Consider the following 20,018-nt stretch of genomic DNA (forward strand, 5'->3'; position numbering starts at 1 on the left):
AGAGGCCCTCTCCTGAAGCCACTGGGAACCCAGGTAATGGCCCTCCTGGCTCTGGAAGCCGTCCTGGGGTCCCTGGGGTGTCGGGGTGCACAGGCAGCTGGAGGAGGTGCCCTGGGGGAGGTGGTCCCCACGAAGGGCAGTGATGCCTGAGACCCTGCCTGACTGCACATTGTGTCTGCACCCGGCTCCTCGGGGACCCCGTGGACACAAGCCTGGCAAGTGCCTCCCTGCCTCTGTCCCCTCCACCCCCACTGTGTCCCAGGGAGACTCACACCAGCTTGGGAGGGCAGGGGGCCAGGGCGGGCTGCCCAGCCTGTGGGGAGCCCAGGACCCCTCCGGGGGCTCTGGACCATGCTCTGTCATGCAACTGCCCCGGGCAGCTCATTAGGGAGGTGTCAGGGGAGGGGATAGGATGGGGGAGAGGTACTGGTCGCAGAGACCCAGATCTTTTGTCAGCTCAGGACTGGGGGGTACCCGGAATAGGGCCCCTCCTTGTGCCTCTGGCAAGTCACCTAACCACTCAGGGCCTTTTTCCCCGGGGGCAAGTGGAAGCGTTTCAGCTGGCTCCCCTGGGTCCGGCTCCCAAAGGGCCCAGGCTCCTTCACTCCCCCAGCAAGGGGACAGGAGGCCGGGCCCTCCCTTGTCAGATGAAACCCCGGCCCAGGGCTCCCTCAGTCTGATGAAAGGGTCATTGTGTGGTGTGGGCCGCCCGCTGGCCAAGGACAAAACCGCCGTTTGTCCTCCTTCCCGGGCGCAGGGCTGGGGCCTCCCCTCTGACTGGCCGGTGGAGTGGGGGTGGGCACAGGTGCGCTCCCCCTTCCCTTTCCCCACCTTCCCCCTGTTCTCCTTCGCAGAGCTGCTCTGCCTGCTGGGTCCTCTCTGGAGCCTGCCCCGACCCGGGGTGTCCTCACCCTCCCAGCCAGGTGCCCCCAGCCCAGGCCAGTTCTGCTGTTGGCAGGGAAGCAGTGAGTTCTCCGGCCCTGGAGGCATACACGCAGATGCAGGAGTGAGGGCCAGAGATGCTGGGGAAGGGCCCTGCATAGAAGGAAGCCAGCACCCACCGGTCCTCTGTGCCAGCGCCCGTGAGGGGTGGTTGGCTCACTCTAAAGATAAGGGTGCTGAGGCTCAAGAAGGTCACAGCACAGCGTCTATGGCAGAGCACAGCGTGCAGCTTGAACCCTGCTCACTGACGGGTCTCCCAGCCTCACGCAGGAGCAGGTGGTGTCTGAGCACAGGGGATGCCATGAGGGCTGGGCCAGAAGCTGTGAGTGGGCCTCATGACCATTTTGCAGCCCCAAGCAGCCATTGCCACCGCAGACCCTGAAGCCCGCTAGGTGCCAGAGTGGGACCAGGGCTGGGTCGGGGGACACACCACCCTGCCCGGCCACGGCTCCTAGGCATCATCCATGGTCTGGAAGAACCTGGGCAGCGTCCCCCAGCAGTCGCATCCTGATGACACCGCAGGTCTCCGTGGCGTTCCAGAGCCCCTCGCCCACATGATGGCTATCCTTGCCCTTCACGTGACCCAGGTGTTCCTTGTGCCGCAGAGTCCTGCCAGCGGGGAGCTGTGAGTGGGCCAGGCCCCCCGAGGGGAGGAGTCCAGGACAAGGGCGGGGGGTGGCTTGGCCCAGCCCCACTCAGCAGGCGTCAGCGCTGCCAGGGTCCTGGGGCGAGCCTGAGACCCTCACTGTGCCGAGGGGTAAGACGGAGTAAGAGCTCTTTTGAGGGGAGTTCCTCCAGAATGTATTACCTGCCCCCGAGCCCCTGACGGGGGAAGGGGACTTTGCCTTCCACTTCCAGAGGACGCAGGCCCCCTAGGAAAAGCCTTCCCTCAGGGGACTGACATGTGCACGCCAGCTGGGGTCTGCTGTGAACGCGTCCTCCCTGGTTGCCAGAAGAGGGGAGCTGAGCGAGGGCCACCCGCTTGGGAGGTGGTGGCGTGAGGAATGTGAGGGTCCGAGCGCAGAGTGCCTTTCTGGGCCAAGGGGGCTGCATCCAGATCTGAACCGCGTCTCTCTGGCTCTTAGGTCCATGCTGCTTCTCAGGGAGTCCTGCTGATACAGGTTTCCGGCTTCCAGCAAACTCCAGCGCCCTCTGACTTACTGCTTGTAACCCCACACAGGTCGAGAAGCCAACCAATCCAGCTGGTTGGAATTGCCTGCTGAGCCAGGGCGCTCTTGGGGCCCAGGAGCCCATGCCTGTGGGGAGCTTCCCCGGTGGGTGCTGCGGAGCCAAGAGGAGCTCAGATTCCCCCTCCCGGGCTCCTCCTTGTCGTGGCCCCGATCCCTGAGACCAGCCTGAGCAGAGAGGGAAGTTAGCCCCAGCTGGCTAGCTTGAGACCCCTTTGGGTCGACATATAGATGCTGCCATGTGCCGTGGATGCGAGGCAACCGTGGGGACGGCCCTCCCTCCCCTTTTCTGGAACTTGGTTTCTCCCCCTGGGTAGGTGAGAGGCCTAGATGCTCTGCAGGCCCTCCTCTCCCCACCTCCCCTTCCTGCCTGCCCTCTCCACCCCGGCACACGTGCAGTGTCACTGCAGCCCCTCTGCCAGCGGGACAGGACTGGCTGTGTGTGCAGGTGTAACCGGGAAGCCACGTCCCTCCTTCCCCATCATTGACACAAGGCCCTGTGGGACCCACAGAAGGAGCCCCTAACCTACCAGCAATAAGGGTGGACCAGGAAGACCTTGCCCACTGACCTGGGTCCCAAAGAATGTGCTGGGCTGAAGGAGAATGGCGTTCTCAAGTGGGGGAGAGCTGGGGGAGGGGTGGGCTGCAGCCGGTTAGAGCAAGGTGGGAGGTGAGGGCGCAGGGTGGCAGGGGCTGCTGGCCCGGGCCTGGAGAGCCGTGGGAAGGCAGGTCGTAAACCGGGCAGGGGTCAGCAGCTTTCTCCTGAGCTAGGGAACAGCCTCAGGTCTGGGAGGGACTAGCGGCGAGACAGGAGAAGACTGGCCCTGCCCTGGCCTCCGATGGAGGGGGCTGAGGGACAATTTCCCAGAGGCAGGATCTGCAGGGCTGACTGGGGGCAGAGCCGGGGAGGCAGCGCTGTCAGCATGTGAGCTCTGAGTCCAGACCTGCGGTTGTGGGCTGACCGCTGCCCCCAGCGCCCAGCACGGCACTTGGCGCTCAGCCGGGGCCTCGTAAACACATGGTGAACGGTCAGATGGTGCTCATGCATCTGGGGCCCAGTGAGGTCCCCGTGGTGGCGGGGGCATGCAGGCTCCAGGTGTGCTGGCTTCCAGCGGGCATAGGTGGACACCGCGGGTGGGCTGGGGGGCTGCAGCTGTTCTGACTCAGGTCTTCCCAGGGCAACGTCACCGCTGGCTGGGAACGCTGGGAGTTTCCAGGTGTTGCTGACATGCTCTCCTTCCCGAAGGAGCCAGACCCATCCCCTTGACATCCCCATCTTCCTGGAACCCATCCTGTGTGCCACCCACCCCCGGCAGGCCCCGCAGTGGGCTGAGGTGCTGGCGTGGCCGCACCCATGGGCCAAGCCCCCATCGCTGCCCCGGCAAGGTCGTCACCCCTGTTGACAGCACTGCCCTGGTGGTGGAACGCAATGCTCAGGTTCCCAGGGTGACCTCCTGAGCCTCGGCCCCATGAAAGGGCTGGGGTGCCAGGCAGCCAGTCTGTGGGGGGTGCTCAAGGAATGTGCATGTAGGGTGGCAGGGCCAGGAGCCCAGGCTCGCTGGCAGGCTAGTGTCCTGGAGCACTGGACAGGGAGCCAGCAGCCTCAGTCCCTGTCCTCTATCTTCAGCAGCTCAGGAGCACACAGGGACTTTGGCCCATCACATAGGTCACAGGGGCTCCAGGGACACCTGCCCTGGAAATGCCCGATTGGGGCTGCTGTTGGTCAGTGTCTGGGGAGGGTGCTGGGTGAGGGCTGCCAGAGACCTCCCGAGCCACCCATCCTCTCAGGCTCTAGCTGGCTGGCTGTGTGACTGGCCAGGGGGTCACTCCGGGCTGTGGTTCCAGGAGGTGGGTACTGGGTGGATCGCCCCTCCCCACCAAGATGTTCCCTTCTTTCCTTCCCAGCAGCTGCAGGAGCAGGCAGGGGCTGGGGCATGAGGACTCCGTCTAGGGAAGCCCTCTGCCTTGGGTGGCGTTCACCCTGGGAGCGGGTTTGGGAGGTGAGGCTCCAGCTACACCCGGGGGACCTGCCATCTCACGCTTGTTTCCCAGCCCCTGCCAGGGAGGTGGGGAGAGCCAGGGTTTGCCTGTCAAGTCTGAGTGTGAGCCCAGAACAGACCCCTGACCCCCGGCTCTCCCTTGCTGCCTTCCTTCCTTTTGAAATGGAGATTCCTGCAGTGGGGAGGAGGAGGGGAGGTGGGGAGGGCAGTACAGTGGGGGATGCTTGGGAAACAGACTGGGCCTGGGGCCGAGCTGGGAGTGGGGAGAAAGGCCTCAGCTCTGCTTCGCTCTTGCCTCTGATGTCAGACCCCTGCCAGGTGGTTGTGTGGCCTTAGGCTAGATGCTGCTCCTCTCCTCCAACTAGGGGCTGCCCATGGAAGGCAGGGGCGGTCCTCAGGACTCCAGGCCACCTCAGTCAAGGCCTGGGGACCCCTGAGTTGGGGGAGGTGTTTTGAAGGTGCTGACTGTAGGAAGACCCAGTACATGGAGTCATCACAACCAGGCTGCAAGTTATCCAAGCTGAGGCATTGGCTGGGGAGGCCCTGGTGGTCCAGGAATCCTTGGAGGGAGCAGCCCAGAACAGTGCGCTGCCTAAAAGCATGGCGAGGGAGCTTTGCCCAGGGGTCTGGCCCAGAGAGGGTCCCCAGCTTGGTGAGAACAGAGGTCAGGGCCGCAGACCTGGGGAGAGCTCAGGGGCTTTGCCTCATGCCTGCTCTGCGCTGAGGAGCTTATGTGGTCCAGGCAGGCCCCCACCTTTAGCTGGTCCTGGAAGGGGGACCCTCCGGGATGCTGGCCTGCAGGCATGGTCCTGGGGCCCAGAGCTCTGTGCTGCCCCACCGTCTGTATAGAGGTGGCTGCTCACTGTCCATTGCCTGCAGGGGCTCAGCCCCCAAACCCACCCCCAGACCGTGTCCAGGGGAGCTGAGGCCAGGGCACTGGCTGGCTTAGGAGATCCTCAGACTCCCAGCCTGGCCAGGGCCTAGCAGGCCCTGCCAGCTTCCTACCACCTGTTCTGCCTGCCTGTCCATCCATCCATCTGTCCTGAGGTTTCAGGTTGACATCCTGGTCACCCAGGCCTGCAAGGCGCCCCCATGTCCGACAGATCTGGGGCATCAGATGGATCTGGGGCACTGAGACCAAGGCTGGGGCTGGGGGTCTCACCCCTGCTGGGGTCTCAGTTCGCTGTGTGGCCTCAGGTGTCATAGTGCCTCTGGGCGTTGGTGTTCCCATCTCCTCTCTTGGCAAAGAGAAAGGCCTGGGGTAAGGCCTAGGGAAGGTCCAGAGCACAGCAGATGGTGTGGCCATAGCCTAGCCAGGCAGGTATTGCTGAATCTGAGCTTCCAAGAGCCTTCTTAGGAGCCTGGCACAGATACGACCTTGCTGGCAAGGGGAGGACAGAGGAGAGACCTGGGCAGGCTTCCTGGAGGGGGAAGTACCAAGTTGAGCCTGGAATCTGGTCTGGCTACCAGAAGGGGCAGGATGCTCCTGGAGGGGCAATTGCTGGTCCAGTGGGGCCCAAACCCAGGAGTGTCATGATAAGGCCCTGAGTTCCTTAGCAGAGGTCTGGCAGTTTCTGAGGTCAGAGGTCAATATCCTAGGGTTTTGGGGTCACAGTGACTGGGTTACGTCTGATTTCACAGATTGGGCAGATGTGGGGGCTGGAGGACCCTCCAGCTTCTTGTGTCCCCCTCAGCCATAAGCTCCCTGCGCCAGCAGGGGGTGTGGAGGACCACCTGGCAGTACTTGCCCATCTCCAGCACCCTCAACCCTGCCCAAGACTCCCTGCCCGTTGCCTGCTTTCTTCCAGACTGCCTGCTTTCTCCCCAGGGTGGGGTCCCAAGATGCCAGGCCAGGAATGCCAGCTATGTGGGGAGGGCGGTGGCTGGCCGCCGGGGGCACGAGGGAGCAGGCGGATGCTCTGCTCTCTTCCCTGGGAACACTGTGGGCAGCTAGCTGAGTGGGGCACTGGGCTGGGAAGGTTGCAGCAGACAGGGCCTGCTCTGGAGGGGCCGGCCCACGGGAGACCCTGTCTGCCAGCATGGGCTGTTCTTCCCACTGGACAGATGGATAAACTAAGGCTCAGAGAGGACAGGGAGGGTCAGCAGCAGAGCAGAGCTTGAGCACAGGATCCCGAACCCAGAGAACCTCTTTAGGATGCAGCCACAGATGCTAGATTGTCATCTCCGCCTCTCGCTACGCAAACTGGAAACTGAGGCCTGGGTGGGGGCAGGGCAGGGCAGGGAGGGGCAGAGGGACGGCCTTGCTTCCCGGCTGGCCCCGTTTCCCAGCTGGCCCCGTCCTGCCTCCAGCCTCTTTGTGCACCCTCTTGCTCACCACCCATGAAACTCCCTTCTGGGTGTTTTCTCAAGGCCTCCGTTTCCTCATCTGTAAAGCGGGACTGTCAAGGCCCATCCTGAAGAGCGCAGTGGAGATGGGGTGGGACAGGGTGGGGACGCCACTCAGGAAGGGGTGCAGGCCTTGTGTTGGCACACGTGCCCGCCCTCACCACCGCCCCGCTGGGTCCAGGTTCTTCCCACCCAGGCCAGCAGCGGGAGAAGCCAGTTGCCGGAGGAGGGCTGATTGCCCCTGTTTTCAGATGAGAAAACAGGCTCAGAACAGCCTTCTTGAGGTTTGGGGATGTCCCCAAGCCCCATGCTTCCCACCGAACAGGGGAGCAGATGAGCAGATTCAGAGGCCAGAGGAAGGGCAGGGGCCTGGCACGGTGTCCGGGTCTGACCCCTCTGTCCTGTCCCGTTCCGTCCCACAGAGGAGGGGTGCGGGACCCTGCTGGCACCAAGCTGTGGCACTGTGATAGTGGTTCTAGGGCTCTGCAGAGTGACCCCAAACCTGGAAGACATCCTTATCCCCATTTGAAAGGCAGGGTCCCTGAGGCCAGCACTGCCCCCATGCCACACTGGCACCAGAGGACCCGGCTGGGCTCCAGAGCCAGAGAAGAGCCTCTTGCAGCCCACCTGTGCCAGCCCCTGCCCACGTGAGGGAGAAGCTGGTGGGGACGCAGCTTGGGGTGGGCGTGGGGGCCAGGTGCTGCTCGCCCAGGTATTTGTCGAGTTTCTTCCTGGATAAGTGGACCCAGGCCCGCCTCCCTGGCTGATCTCAGATAATTAGAACATTCTTCAAATATTTTGCTGGAAGATGCCCGAGAAGGAAGAATTATAAAGCACCCTGGGACGGGAGCGTGGGCTGCAGGAGCTCTGGGCAGCTTGGCAGCCCGGGCCAGGGCCAGGGCTGGGAGCCTGGAGGGAGGCTGGCCATCTGGCCCGGCCAGACCAGCCTGTCCCCACCTCCCAGGGAGCCGGGACCAGGGCAGGGGCTCACATCCGAGGCCAGCTCAGGGCCATGCTGGGTGCTGGCCAATGGAGGACATCCCTGGGGGCCCCACAGCTGGTGGGGTGGACAGACCCTACCCCAGATGACTTTAGGAAAGGACTGAGGGGGTCAAGTACAGAGTTCTGTTTTCCCGGGGAGGGGACAGTGGGTAGGAGGAGAGCCTCTGCAGTGGGAGAGCACAGGCCTGGGAGGACAGGCAGGCTGGGCGAAGGTGCAGAGGCAGAAGGCGGAGTGACGTGGGCTAAGCACGATGAGGGTGGGAGACGCGACGAGGCACCTGACGCCGCCCAAGGCCCCGACAGCTCAGGGCTGGGAGGCCTGGCTCAGACTCTGCAGCCCGGCCACTGTCTTGCGTGTGTTGGGGCGGCTGTGGGTGGGTGGCCCAGAGGGCAGGGGGTGCAGGGGGGCTGATGGTGGGGAGGTCCTTTCTCATCACCACTGACCTTCCCAAAGGTGGGACATGCCACCTGGGGAGGTGGAGGGAAGGGAGAGGGGAGGGTAAGGAGGGGAAGTGTCCCCCCAGGGACCGCCTCCCCTTATGTGGTTGGAGGAGGAGGGGTCTGGGGTGCTGAGGCCCAGTAAACTCAGTCATGAGGTCTGGGTTGCAGAAAGTACTAGGATTCTGCATCTCCCTGACCCTCCACAGGGCTGCCCCCAGTCCTGGGCTCAGACATTCCCAGGATTCTGGGGTTGGTTGGGGGTAGGGGCTGCTCCAACCCAGAAGCCTGGGGGTGGGGGTGACTGCATGAGAGCTGATGCTCAGTCCAGAGTGGGGTGCCCGGGGCCAGGCCGAGTGGGGGGCCCTGCCATGGTAGGGCTGTTTGCCCTCTGCTGGGGCAGCTCTGCTCCAGGCTGTGGTTTGTGGGGTCAGTTATTGAGGAATTTAGGAGGAATGAGGTACTGAGGTGGAGGTGCCTGGCTCCACAGCCTCCTCAGGACACCCTGCCACATCTGTGGCCACAGTTTTAGGGCCCTGTGCACAGATCGGACGGCGGGGCGCTGCCTCCGGGTCTGAGGGGCTGTTTCTTCACATGGTCCTGGCTGGCAATGACACCATTTCTCTTCTGCTCTTTCAACAGAAAGACGCGGCTTGTCCCTGTACTGGCAATGCCAGTGGATTGATGCCCTTTGGAGGGTACTTTGGGGTGGCTTTATCCCTAGTCCCTGCCACCCTGCCCACCTCCTGCAAACTGACACCCTAGGCCTTGTATATGACACCCTCAGCAGTGTATAAAGTGGGAATAGAAACTGTCTCTTGTGGACCTATGACAATCTGAGTGAAAACGGAGCATGCTGGGACTGCCCCCAGCAGCCCACCCCCGAGCTGCCACCCCAGAGACCTCTCCCAGGATGTCCTGGCCACATACTGCTCCCTGGACACCCAGGTTGCTGTCCTCAGCACTGCACTGCATCCGCACATCTCATCTCCCTTCTGCCCGTCATTCATTCAGTTGCCGCCTGGTCACTGCTGAAGGTGGCTCCAGGCCAGGCACATGGCACAGTAGGGAAGAAGACAGGGCCCCTGCCACTCTGCAGCCAGCAACAGGGCTCAAGGCCAGCCGGTCTGTGGAGGGTCTGTGACTCTGACCCTGACCTGAGGGATGCCCCCCAGCCTGGCACAAGTTGCAAGCCTCCCTCAGGAGCCCTCCAGGGAAGCCCCCCACCCCCCGTGCAGTTTGGCCCCAGAGATGGATGGGTGACTCTCCAGGTATACAAGTGACCCCCACCCCATCTTTGAGGATCAGGGACAGGGTTGCTCAGGCACTGACCAGTCTGGGGCCCGGAGGTGTGGCCCCAGCCTCTCCTCCCCTCCCTCCCTTCTGGGGCTACTCTGCAGGTGGCTGGACCTTTCTGGACCTCCAGTTACTATTCTGAGGGAACACTACTATTCTTACGTCCCCACCAAGGGGCCTCTTAGCACAGACTCCAGTCTGCAGCAGATGCCCACTCTGCTTCGAGCGCCGAGAACTCTGAACAGCATGCAGAGTCTAGGTTAGACTGCTGGCTGCTGGCTTTGGAGGTGGTTACCTGCTGAATGAAACAGGTGTCTTTTGCAAAAACAAGGTGAGGGTAGGATGGCTCTAATTTTGGGCATAGGTGAGACACTGGCTCCCCCATCCAACCCCTCTCTGCACCTCAGGGGTCTCTGACGGTGTGGTGACCCCGATGTTGTTCCCCAGGAATGTTGGGTGAGGGAGGCTGCCCTGAGGACCCCCCCAGGCTGGAACTTGGCATGGGTGGGGCGTGGCCTAGACAAGGTCTTAGCTAGAGTCCATGGCCCAGCGCTCTGTCCCCTGGTGGCCTCGGGCAGCTCTGGGAGGAAGCTGCCAGGGCCTGGTCCTGCTGGTGGGCCCGGGTCCCCTGGGCAGAGGGATGGCAGCAGTCGGGTGGCTCTGCCCACCCATGAAGGGCCCCTGCACCCCACAGCCCCCAGGGGCTCCTGTTCCTACCCTCTTCATGGCTCTGGGAGCTGCTGACACAGCCTGACTCCTTTATTTGAGGTTTAGAGAGGCTAAGGGCCCAATGGGGACAAGCTGGCAACATCTGTGGATGGAGTCCAGGTAGGGGTGGAGGTGGGCAGGCGGCAGGAGGGCAGCCCTCAGAGGATGGGGCTGGGAATGCCTTTGCATCCCAGAGCTGCTGAGATCCTGGGCCAGCCCAGCTCTGCCTGGAGGGGTGGCTGACTGCTGCAGGGGGGACACCGCCAGGGCTAACCCAATGATTTTCAATGTTGATGCTTTAATTCTTTAAAGTACTTGTTTTAATTTTTCTAAGAAAATTGGGAGTTTCCCTTCTTGTCTTGCCCCACCAGCCCTTCAAAATTTGGCATCACCATATTTTATGTTTTGTTGAAGTATAACTTACATAAAGTGCAGAAATCTCCAGTGGACAGATGGACAACTTCTCACATACGTGGGCATCCTTGACACCTTGACCCCCCTTGGGATAGAGAACTTTCCAGAACCCAGCAGGCTCGCTCAGGGCCCCTCCCAGTCAGTGCCTCCCCGCCATGGTGATTCTGTCCTGACTTCTCACTTGAAGGGGAGCCTTGCGTGGCCCAGAGCCTGTGTTCTCCTGCCGGCTTCCCTCCCTTGGTGGTGCTGTCACGGCTGCAGCGTGTGAGTCCGGGCATGTGTCGTTTATGTGTCGCTCTCCTGGTGATGGACACCCGGGTGCATGCTCCCGGCGAGGCTGGAGACACCTGAGCAAGAGCTACAGGCTGGGAAGCCACCCAGGGGGTTCTTCTCGCTTTGGCATGAGAGCCTGGCCCCCCTGCTGGGGCAGCTTGCTGAGAGTGCCCATGGCAGGCCCTCACCCCCAAACTGCCAGTTACCCCCAATGCCACCTGTGCCCCAATCCCTCTCCTCCCCCTCCTAATGCCCTTCCCCCCACCTTCTCCCCTCCTCTGAGCACCAGTTATTTCGTTATCACATGTTTTTACCCCCTTTCCGCTTGGACTGTTTCCTAATGTGGGCTGGTGCCAGTGCCCATATCTGCAGCCCCCCGCCCCTGGGTGCAGAGGGAGCAGTGTGGGCAAGGCTCGGGGCATGGCAGGGCCGGGCGCTCAGGGAGGGCGGCAGTGGTCGGACCGGCTGTGTGTGTGCAGGTGGTCTGGGAGGGACGGGCAGGGTGGCTGAGAAGGGTTAGCAGCCCTCTACCAGCAGCGATGGAAGCTGTCCGTAAACCTGGATGACTGAGCGAGTGACCTGGAGGATTTTAAGCATGGGGAGAAGAGCTGTTTTGAGAATGAAAAGTGGGCACTGCTTCCTGCTCAGGCTGCCTTCCAGCACCTACTGTGTGTGGTGCTCTGAGCCGCAAGTCTGCCTCCCCCTGAGTTCAGGAAGCAGGGGTGGCTCCAGGCCAGTGTGCCGCCTTGGACAGGTGCCACTGCCTCTCTGGGCTCTGTCTGCACACTTGTGACATGTGGACGGCGAGGCTCACCTCCGAAGGAGAGGGTGAGGCCCAGCAGCGGCCTGTGCTGTCCAGGGCTGGTGCTCACAATGGCAGTGTTTAAAACCACTCGTGGAAAACCCCCTGCAATTCTAAAGGAGACAATTCTGAATTGATTGCTGAACTGTCAACCATATTTGATTATTTATGCTCCTGGCACAATATACAGTGCACTCCATTCCCTAATGCCTTTCCTCCCCCTTTGACCTGTGCCCTGCCATGCTTGGGGGTGGCTGAAGGCCCCTGCTCCCCATTCCATCAGCTCCACAACCCCAGGGAGACATGCGAATGGGTACTTTCCAGGTATCAGCTGGGCAAGGCCCCTCCCCTTCCACTCATCCCACTCGTGCCCGGGGGTGTAGGAGGTCCTGTGTCCGGACCGAATTTTTTAAAATTGTGGTTAAAATACACATAACATAAAACTTGCCACTTTAACCACTTTTGTACAATCCGGTGGCATTTGGTGCATTCACAATGCTGTGCAGCCGTCACCTCTCTGCAGTTCCAGAACTTCTCATCACACCAGACGGAAATGCCCCACCTGTCAGGCAGGCCCTCCCCCTGCCCTCCCCCAGCCCCTGGTAACCACGAGTCCACTTTCTGTCGCTATGGATCTACCCTGGCTGGACATTTCACTACATGGAATCCTACAAAATGTGGCCTTTGTGTCTGGCTTCTTTCACGGAGCGCAGTGTTTTTGAGGTTCATCCCTGTAGCATGTATCCCAGCTTCATTCCTTTATATGGCCAAATACTACTCCATTGTATGGAGACCACATTCTGTTTACCCATCACCTGTTGACGGATACTTGGATTGATTCCTCCTCTTGGCTATTGTGAGCAGTGCTGCTATGGACATTTGTGTACAAGTTTTTGTTTGAACACCTGTCTTCCGTTCTTTTGGATATATACCAAGTCGTGGAATTGCTGGGTCCTATGGTAATTTCATGTTTAAACTTTTTGAGGAGCTGCCAGACTGTTGCCCACAGTGGCTGCCCATCTCACATTCCCACCAGCAATGCACGAGGGTTCCAGTGACCCCACATCCTGCCGGCACCTGCTCTTTTCTGTTGTTTTGACCATAGCCGTCCGAGTGGGTGTGAGGCGGCGCCTCATTGTGGTTTCGATTGGCACTTCCCTAATGTCGAGTGGTGTTAAGATTCTTTGACATGCCTATCAGCCATTTGTATCTCTTCTTTGGAGAGATTTCTGTTCAAACCCTTTGCCCATTTTCAGATGGGATCGCCTTTTGTAACTGAGTTGTAGGAGCTCTTCAAGAGAGGCTCCTTGAGTCTTTACTCATTTGCTCATTCCTTCCACCATTTCACAAACACTCATGGATGCTGGACTCCTCGGGGCAGCTCCCGAGGCCCCAGATTCACCTCAGACCTGGCACTGCCGCCCAAGCGCTTGCAGTCTGGTGAGAAAGCTGTGTGCGAACGGCTCCTGGGCGACCATGGGTGAGGTTGGTACTCGAGAGACAAGGGGCTGCTCTGCGTTTTCTCTGTGCCTGGGGTCGAGGGGTCTGAGCTCAGGGGGGCTTGCATTTGGGCCTGGAAGGGAAGTAGAGTTTTCCAGGTGAAAAAAGGGAAGCAGCATCCCAGGCAGAGGGACCAGCACCAGGGTCGGCAGAGGCCAGACACCCCCCCGGTGGCCCCCGGTGCCAGGCGCAGGAGCCTGGGGTGCTGTGGCTAGGCCTGTGCAGGGGAGAGGCGTGGTGAGGGCTGGGTGCGGGCGGGGCTGGAGGGGTCTGCCTGGAGGCGGAGGCCAGGGCCCCCTCATATGTGAGCCCCTGACCCCAGCAGGATTCTTGCCCCAGACAGTGGGGCTTTGAGGCCCAGAGCCTGCTGGAAGACCCTGGGAATGGGGAGCTTGCCTTCAGTGTCCAGGATCCAAAGCAGCTCCAACCTGGGGCCTGGAGTCGAGTGCCCAGCAGGTTCCCATCCATCTCATTTTCCCCGGGTCGGTTTTCTGAGGTTCTACAATTACTTTGGACTGAATTCCCCAGATTCCAGCCTGCTCCCAGCCCCACCCGCCCAGATGCTCTTCCTCCATGCCAGCTTCCGGCGTTTCTGCCCATTGTGCCCGTGGGGGGTCTTGGCCAGATTAGCAGGCAGGGCGGGCCGGCCATGGGGATTGAGTGTCACCGGGGTGCCCTGGTCCCTGCACGTGCTGTGGGCTCAGGCGACATGGGGACTTTCCCAGCTGGCTGTGGGTGCTTGGCGGCCCTGGAAAAACACCAACCTGTTTCTCTCAAGGAAGGGGCTGGCAGGCGGCAGGGGGGTGAGGGGGCTCACTGTATGAGGGGCCTAGGGCTGTGCACGGCAACTTTGGGGGCCCCTGGTGGTCTCCCTCACTCTCGCCCTTTGTGCCGTCACTGAGTGGACCTAATTTGTTGTTTGGAAGCCAGCTGTTGCCCAAGGGTCTGCTGAAAGCAGTCCCCACCTCTCTCCAGCTTTCTGTCTGTTCTCCTGTGGGTGTTCAAAATGGTGTAACTTCTGTGGAAAACAGAGACGTAAAGACTTGTACACCCATGTTCAGAGTCACATTGTTCACAACTGCCAAAAGGTGGAAACAACTCAAATGCCCATCAGCTGGCGAGTAGATACACAGAATGTAGCAGCCACGCAATGGAATATTATTCAGTCACAAAAAGGATTGCAGTCCCAAGTCATGCCACAGTGTGGATCAACCTGAAAACCTTATTCTAAGTGAAAGATGCTAGACACAGAAGGTCACATGTTGTGTGATCCCATCTGTGTGGGATCCCATCCATACGAGATGTCCAGAACAGGCAAATCTGTAGGAAGAGACAGCAGATGAGTGGGTATCAGGGGCTTGGGGCAGAGAGAATGGTAAGTGGCTGCTGAGGGCTATGAGATTTCTTTTCAGGCAGTGAAAATATCTTGGAGCTTAGCAGCTGGAAGACATCTCAAGTGTAAGTGCCTGGACTTGTACACGTTAAAACGGTGAGCTTTATGTTATGTGAATTTCACCTCCTTAAACAAACAAACACTCTGCTGACATGATAACATGGCAAGTAGAGAGAGTGAACCTGGCAGGTCTCCTGTCTGAGGCCTCAGGCAGTTTCTGGAGGGTGCCCGGTGGTTAATTACAAGGCACCCTCAGGGGACTGCTCTGAGTTTACGATGTTTGCAATAAGCACCCTGTCCAGCCCAGCGCACAGTAGGTGCTCAGTTCACGTCAACTTCAGTTACCTCCCCTGAGTGCACCCAGCCGTCCAGAAATGAGCCACTAATAAGAGCCGTCTCTTCCCCACAACGTGCAGGCTGTCTGCCCCGGTTCTCTGGTCTGAGCCTGTGTGGTGGGGAGTGGAGGAGATGGGCAGGTGTCTTACCCTCTTTTGTGGATGTGAAAACAGGCTCGGAGAGGCCTTTCCAGCTCACACAGGGGTTGCAAATCGACTCTGGCCCTGGTGGGCTTGGCGCCCAGCAGCTGCCTGGCCTGGAGCCTGGGGGGAGCTAGGGGCTGCAAGGGAGGGGAAAGCCCCCATGGTCTGGGAGCTGGGCTTGCTGCTCGGGGCAGTGGATGGTCCTCAGTTGATGACTGCCAAGTGCCAGGTGTCCAGGTCTCTGACCTGAGGGGTCTGTGTGTCTGGTTCAAGGCATGGGAGCTGTGTTTCGTGTGCTCTGTAGGACTGCTGATCCGTGGGACTTGGGATCCACGGTTCTGGTGCTTCCAAGGCTGAAGGGTACCCGTGTGTGCACTTTTCCAAGCCAGGATCCTGTGTGGGGTCAACAGAGAAGGACCCCTTGAGGGCAGGGATCTGGGTTTGTTCCCACAAAGTAGAATAAGTGCCCAGCACACTTTCGCTGACTGGGCGGGTTGGGGTGGGCTGCAGGCAGGGAGGTCCTGGCCGGCCGGCTCACCTCCTCCGTGTCCTCTCCCGTCTCCGCAGAGCTCTGTCGTCTGTCGTGGCCCTGGGAGCCAACATCATCTGCAACAAGATTCCTGGCTTGGCCCCACGGCAGCGTGCCATCTGCCAGAGCCGGCCGGATGCCATCATCGTGATTGGGGAGGGGGCGCAGATGGGCATCAACGAGTGCCAGTACCAGTTCCGCTTTGGACGCTGGAACTGCTCTGCCCTCGGCGAGAAGACTGTCTTCGGGCAAGAGCTCCGAGTAGGTAAGGGCGCCTCTGGGCCCAGGGGGACCCACCATCGGGGCTTTGGCCGGCCAGGCCTGCCACTGGGCACCACCTCCCGATGACCGTTTCTTTGCCCTAGCAGCTTCCTGTGGCCTTCTCTGTGTCAGGCCTGGATGGGGGCTTGGGACCCCAGGAAGACCCAGACCTGGCCGGGGACCCTGGAACACCACTGTAGCAAGGGAGACGTCCGCAGGGGTCAGCTATGCGTGTGGGCGGGGTCCTTGCTCTGGGCTGCGGGGCCAGAGGCCATCTCCGGGCGCGGACGTGGGCCGGGCGGGCGGGCTGGTGGCGTGGCAGGGCAGTGCCGTGGTGAGAGTGCCCCCGCTGCTGCTTAGCAGCTGCTCCGGCTCTCCGGCTTCCAGCTCTGTGTCTGGAAATGGGGTAACAGTGGCAGTTCTTACACGGGGCTTTCGGTAGCCTTGATTCGAATTGTGGGTTCCCAGCCCACAGGAAGTGCTCTATAAATATGCCATGATTTTGAGAGTGGAAGGGATTCCAGGCACAGGACAGGGTGAGCAAATGTGTGTAGCTGCTGCGTGTGATGACGTGGGAGCCCCGAGGAGTCCGGGTGCTGGAGGACAGGGTGGGTGGGGTGTACTGGTGGTGTGGGGACAGGGAAGGGGGCGGGCCTCTGGGTCTGCAGGCAGTGGCAGCCCCGAGGCATGTCGAGCAGAGGTGGCGTGTTCAGCCCGCGGTGCACCGCTGTGCTGGGCACAGTCTCTGGGCCATATGTTCCATCCCCGTGTTAGCAGCCCCGAGGGAGGCCCCACCTGCCCGTTTTACAGGGAAGGAGACTGAGGCCCAGAGAGGCTCACAGGGGAAGTGGGACTTCTAGAATCTGACCTGGATTTGAATCCAGCTGCGCGACCGTGGGCACGGCTTTGGGCTGCTTGAGGCCTCAGCTGCCCCACTTGGGACGTGAGCTCTGAGCGAGCAGGCCCTCGCTGGGTCCCCAGCGCCCCTCCCATGCCTGTATGCAGGAGTTTATACAATGACTGCTATTGAACAGATATGGGTGTAGATGGTGATACGACCTGCCCCTCCAGGCCACTGGGAGGGTCGGACGGGGGAAAGTGGCAACCCAGGGCCCAGCACCGGGCATGCAGGGGTCTCTGTCATTCCAGACCCCAGCCTGCAGGCACATGTCCTTCTGACCCTAGAGGGCCAAGGAGCCTGGGCCTACCGAGCAGCGCCACAGCTGCTGGGACCCCAGCCAGGGCTGAGCTTTGCAGGGTGTGAAACGCCTGGTGTGGGGCTGGGTAGCACAGGGAAAAGCACCCAGGGGCGCCTTTGTGGTGAACAGCCTGTGGGTGGCAGCTGGCACAGCGAGGAGGGTGGCACCACCTTCCCCCTGGGGCCCCACCACCCAAGTGCAGCTCCCTCTGTCCGGTGCCAGCTGGGAGGGCTTCAGCCCTGGTGCTTGCTTTGTGCCAAGTGCCCACTTGCCTGCCTGGCCCTCAGCCCTGAGGGCCGCTGTGAGCAGCCCTGCCGCCGACGGCTGAGGAAACTGAGGCCCAGGGGAGTTGTGAGGTGGCACGTGGCCACGTGGTCTGCACCGGTTCAGATCCAGATCTCTACTGCCTTGTCTGGCAATCTGTGCTGCCTCTCTGTGTAGAGAGAGATGGGCAGTGGCCATGGTTCTGTGGCTTGCAGAGGGGTGAGAGCCCGGACTTTACTTGAGACCTTGATGAGCAGGTGGTGGGGAAGATGTGGCCACTCTGAGCCTCTCCTCGGGATCAGGCCCCAAGCGGGGGGGGGGTCCACCATAGATACCCCAGTAAATGCCCAACACCTGTGGACAGTCCAAAGCCCAGAGGAGCGACATTGGCCCCTGCCAGCCCCTCCCACCCCCAAGAGACATGGCTGGTACCCGCACAGGACACCTTTACTGACGGTGGGCATCCCGGGAGCTGTGAGCATGATGGCTCACAGCTCGCAGCTGTTTCCTCTTGGAGACTCGCCCCTGGCCCAGCACGTGTGGGCTTCCCCTTGTCTGTCTGCTCCTTGTCCCCAGGCAGCTCCCCCAGGGCCAGCATCAGCACGGCTACTCCCTGGGGACCCCTCAGAGAGGCCGGCCCATGGCAGCCTCCGGCCAGACACGCTCAGCACCGCGCTGCTTCAGTCTCCCATCCTTAGCCCTCCCCCAGCCTGACCACCCAGTGTCTCAGCAGGGGACCTGAGCTTTCCTCAGTCCATCCCTCCCTTGTGCCCCAGAGCCCCTGCAGGGCCACCTCTGTGGATTTACCCCGGCAACTGTCAGCGCCTCCTGCCTCCTACCCCGCCCCAGCTATGCCAGTCACCTCCTTCCTCAAAAAACCTGCAGTAGCTCCCTATTGCCCCAGGGTAAAGGTGACTCCTTAGCTAGGACTCTGAGTAGCCCCGGCCGTATGTCACCCCGCCCCCTGCCATCCCTTCTGGAAAGCAGAGCTTCCGCCTTGGCTAACTTCTCCTCCTGCCTCTGGTTCTTTGCTCCTGCAGCTTCTCACCCTGGGAGGCCCACTTATTCACCTCTAATTTCCCATTGCGGGAACCTCTTCTCACTCCTGCCTGGCTTCCTTGTCCACAGCCAGGCTGCAGCCACGTCCTGGGGCTTCATCCTTCTTGGGTCTCTCTGCCCCGGGGCGGGCTCAGCGCTGGCCTCAGGCTCTCCCTGCGCCCTGCCCCCGGGAAGGGGTGGACTTCCTGACACTTGGCTGAGCCTCCTGCCCTGCCTGAAGCCCTCCCTGGCTCCTCGCTGCCCTCTGATGAAGGCCTAGTGCCCCTCTCAGCCAGGAGAACTGGGGCAGCAGGAATCCTCCTGGGGGCCATGATGGTGGGCTGACAGGCACCTTGCTTCTCCGGGGTCCAAGCAGCAGGGCCGGTCCAGGGCAGAGGCATGCGGGCTCCCCGGGCATCGGATGGGAGCTGGGCCATGAGCTGGCAGGCAGCCGGGGGCACACGTGGGAGAAGCCACTCAAGCGGGCCAACTAATGCCTGGGCCTGAGTGGGTGGGACAGCCCCCTTCAGGCCTTGCCTGTGACCTTGGGCCATGCCTGAATCTTGAGAGCTTAAGGGAAACCCCTTAGAGGGGCAAATCAACTTCTGTGCAAAGTTCCAATCCCTTTCCTAGCACCTGGTGCTGCTGCTTGCATGCCTCCAGGGACGGGGCGCTCACTGACCATATTAGGTAGCTCTCTCTTATCATGGCCCCACACGGGCTTTGTCCTGGGGCCTTCTGGGTACCAGTTGCTCTGCTCCCTTCAGGGAGCCAGGACCCACACTAGGCCTCCCTCCACCCTCTGCTGCCTGAGCCCACCCCAGGCCTAGTTCCTCATCTGTCGAGGGAGGCTTGTGCTGAGGCTCCTGCTGACCCATCTCTTCTGTTAGCTGGAAATGAGCTTAGGGAGGGTGAACGTGTACACATTTCAGCTGTCTCTGTCATGGGGCAAGACAGGGGCATGGGGGGGGCAACAGGAGAGTTGGGGGTAAACCTTATATTCCAGGGATGCCTGTTAGAAACTCGGGGCCCCCAGTGACCCCAAGCAAAGCAGAGCATTTCTAACAGCACCATAATTAAGTCAGGATTGTTGTAAGGGTTTCCCTGACAGGGAACGTGTAAGTTGAGGCCTGAGGGAGGGTCAGAGTGATCCAGACCAGCCTGGAGGTAAACGCAGGAAAGGGGGCTCCAGCATGTACAAAGGCCCAGAGGCCAGAAAGCAGATGGCATTTTCCAGGAATTGGAACATCATGGGTGAACCAGAGGGTGGGGAGGCCTGAGGCTGGGGGCAGGGCTGGAGGGCCCGCAGCAGGCCTGGAAGGTTCTCAGCAGGAGAGGGACTTCGCTCTGTGCACTGGCATCCACCAGCCTCTGCCCCACCCTCACCTGAGCCCAGGACTCCTTGGGACCCACTGGTACTGGGCATATGGAGGGGCAGCTGCGTGCGCTGGGGCTGCCGCCCCTACCCCAAGCTGCCATGGAACACGAGTCCCGCCCATCATGAGCTGCCTCAGACATGAGCAGGCACAGGGGCTGCCCCTAATCCTGGCTCACATGGCTGCCCAGGCCGGCCAGTGCCCCTGACTCTGCTCCAGCTTGCTTGGCGGGAGAGATTTTCACTGGGAGCCCTGAGCCCACCAGGCGCACACAGCAGGGGTACAGCAGAGGCCTTCGGTTCTGGGACAATCAAGGGGGCAAAGTGACTTAACTCCCAGGGACTGAGAGGTGAGGCCCTTGAGGCTTCCAGGTCTGGCACCGGCAGGGGCCTCAGAGGAGAAGGGATGACTCTCAGGTCCTGTGCACCTACCTGCCTGGGGCTTCGCAGCCTGGGCCCAGGGGAGGTGTGACATCAGTCCCCAGGAGGGATGAGGGCTCGAGGGCCGCATTGTCCAGGGGCAGGAGAGCGCTTGAAATATGTGGTGTGCAAACTGAGATGTGTCGAAAGTG

The 20,018-nt window shown here is 61.1% G+C and overlaps 1 protein-coding gene across 3 annotated transcripts in view; it reads left to right on the forward strand.

The window, feature by feature from the left end:
* The window catches only part of WNT7B (Wnt family member 7B), a 48,489-nt gene that overhangs the window by 8,394 nt on the left and 20,077 nt on the right, over nt 1–20,018 (forward strand). For 2 of the 3 annotated variants that reach the window (XM_036906598.2, XM_036906597.2), the window contains exon 2: nt 15,348–15,574. In XM_036906598.2, the coding sequence (XP_036762493.1) occupies nt 15,348–15,574 (227 nt within the window). The remainder of the gene's footprint in view (nt 1–15,347; nt 15,575–20,018) is intronic. The other variant, XM_057486288.1, reaches the window with a different exon arrangement.

This window comes from Manis pentadactyla, chromosome 10 (genome assembly GCF_030020395.1).
Source record: "Manis pentadactyla isolate mManPen7 chromosome 10, mManPen7.hap1, whole genome shotgun sequence".
Lineage (NCBI taxonomy): Eukaryota > Metazoa > Chordata > Mammalia > Pholidota > Manidae > Manis > Manis pentadactyla.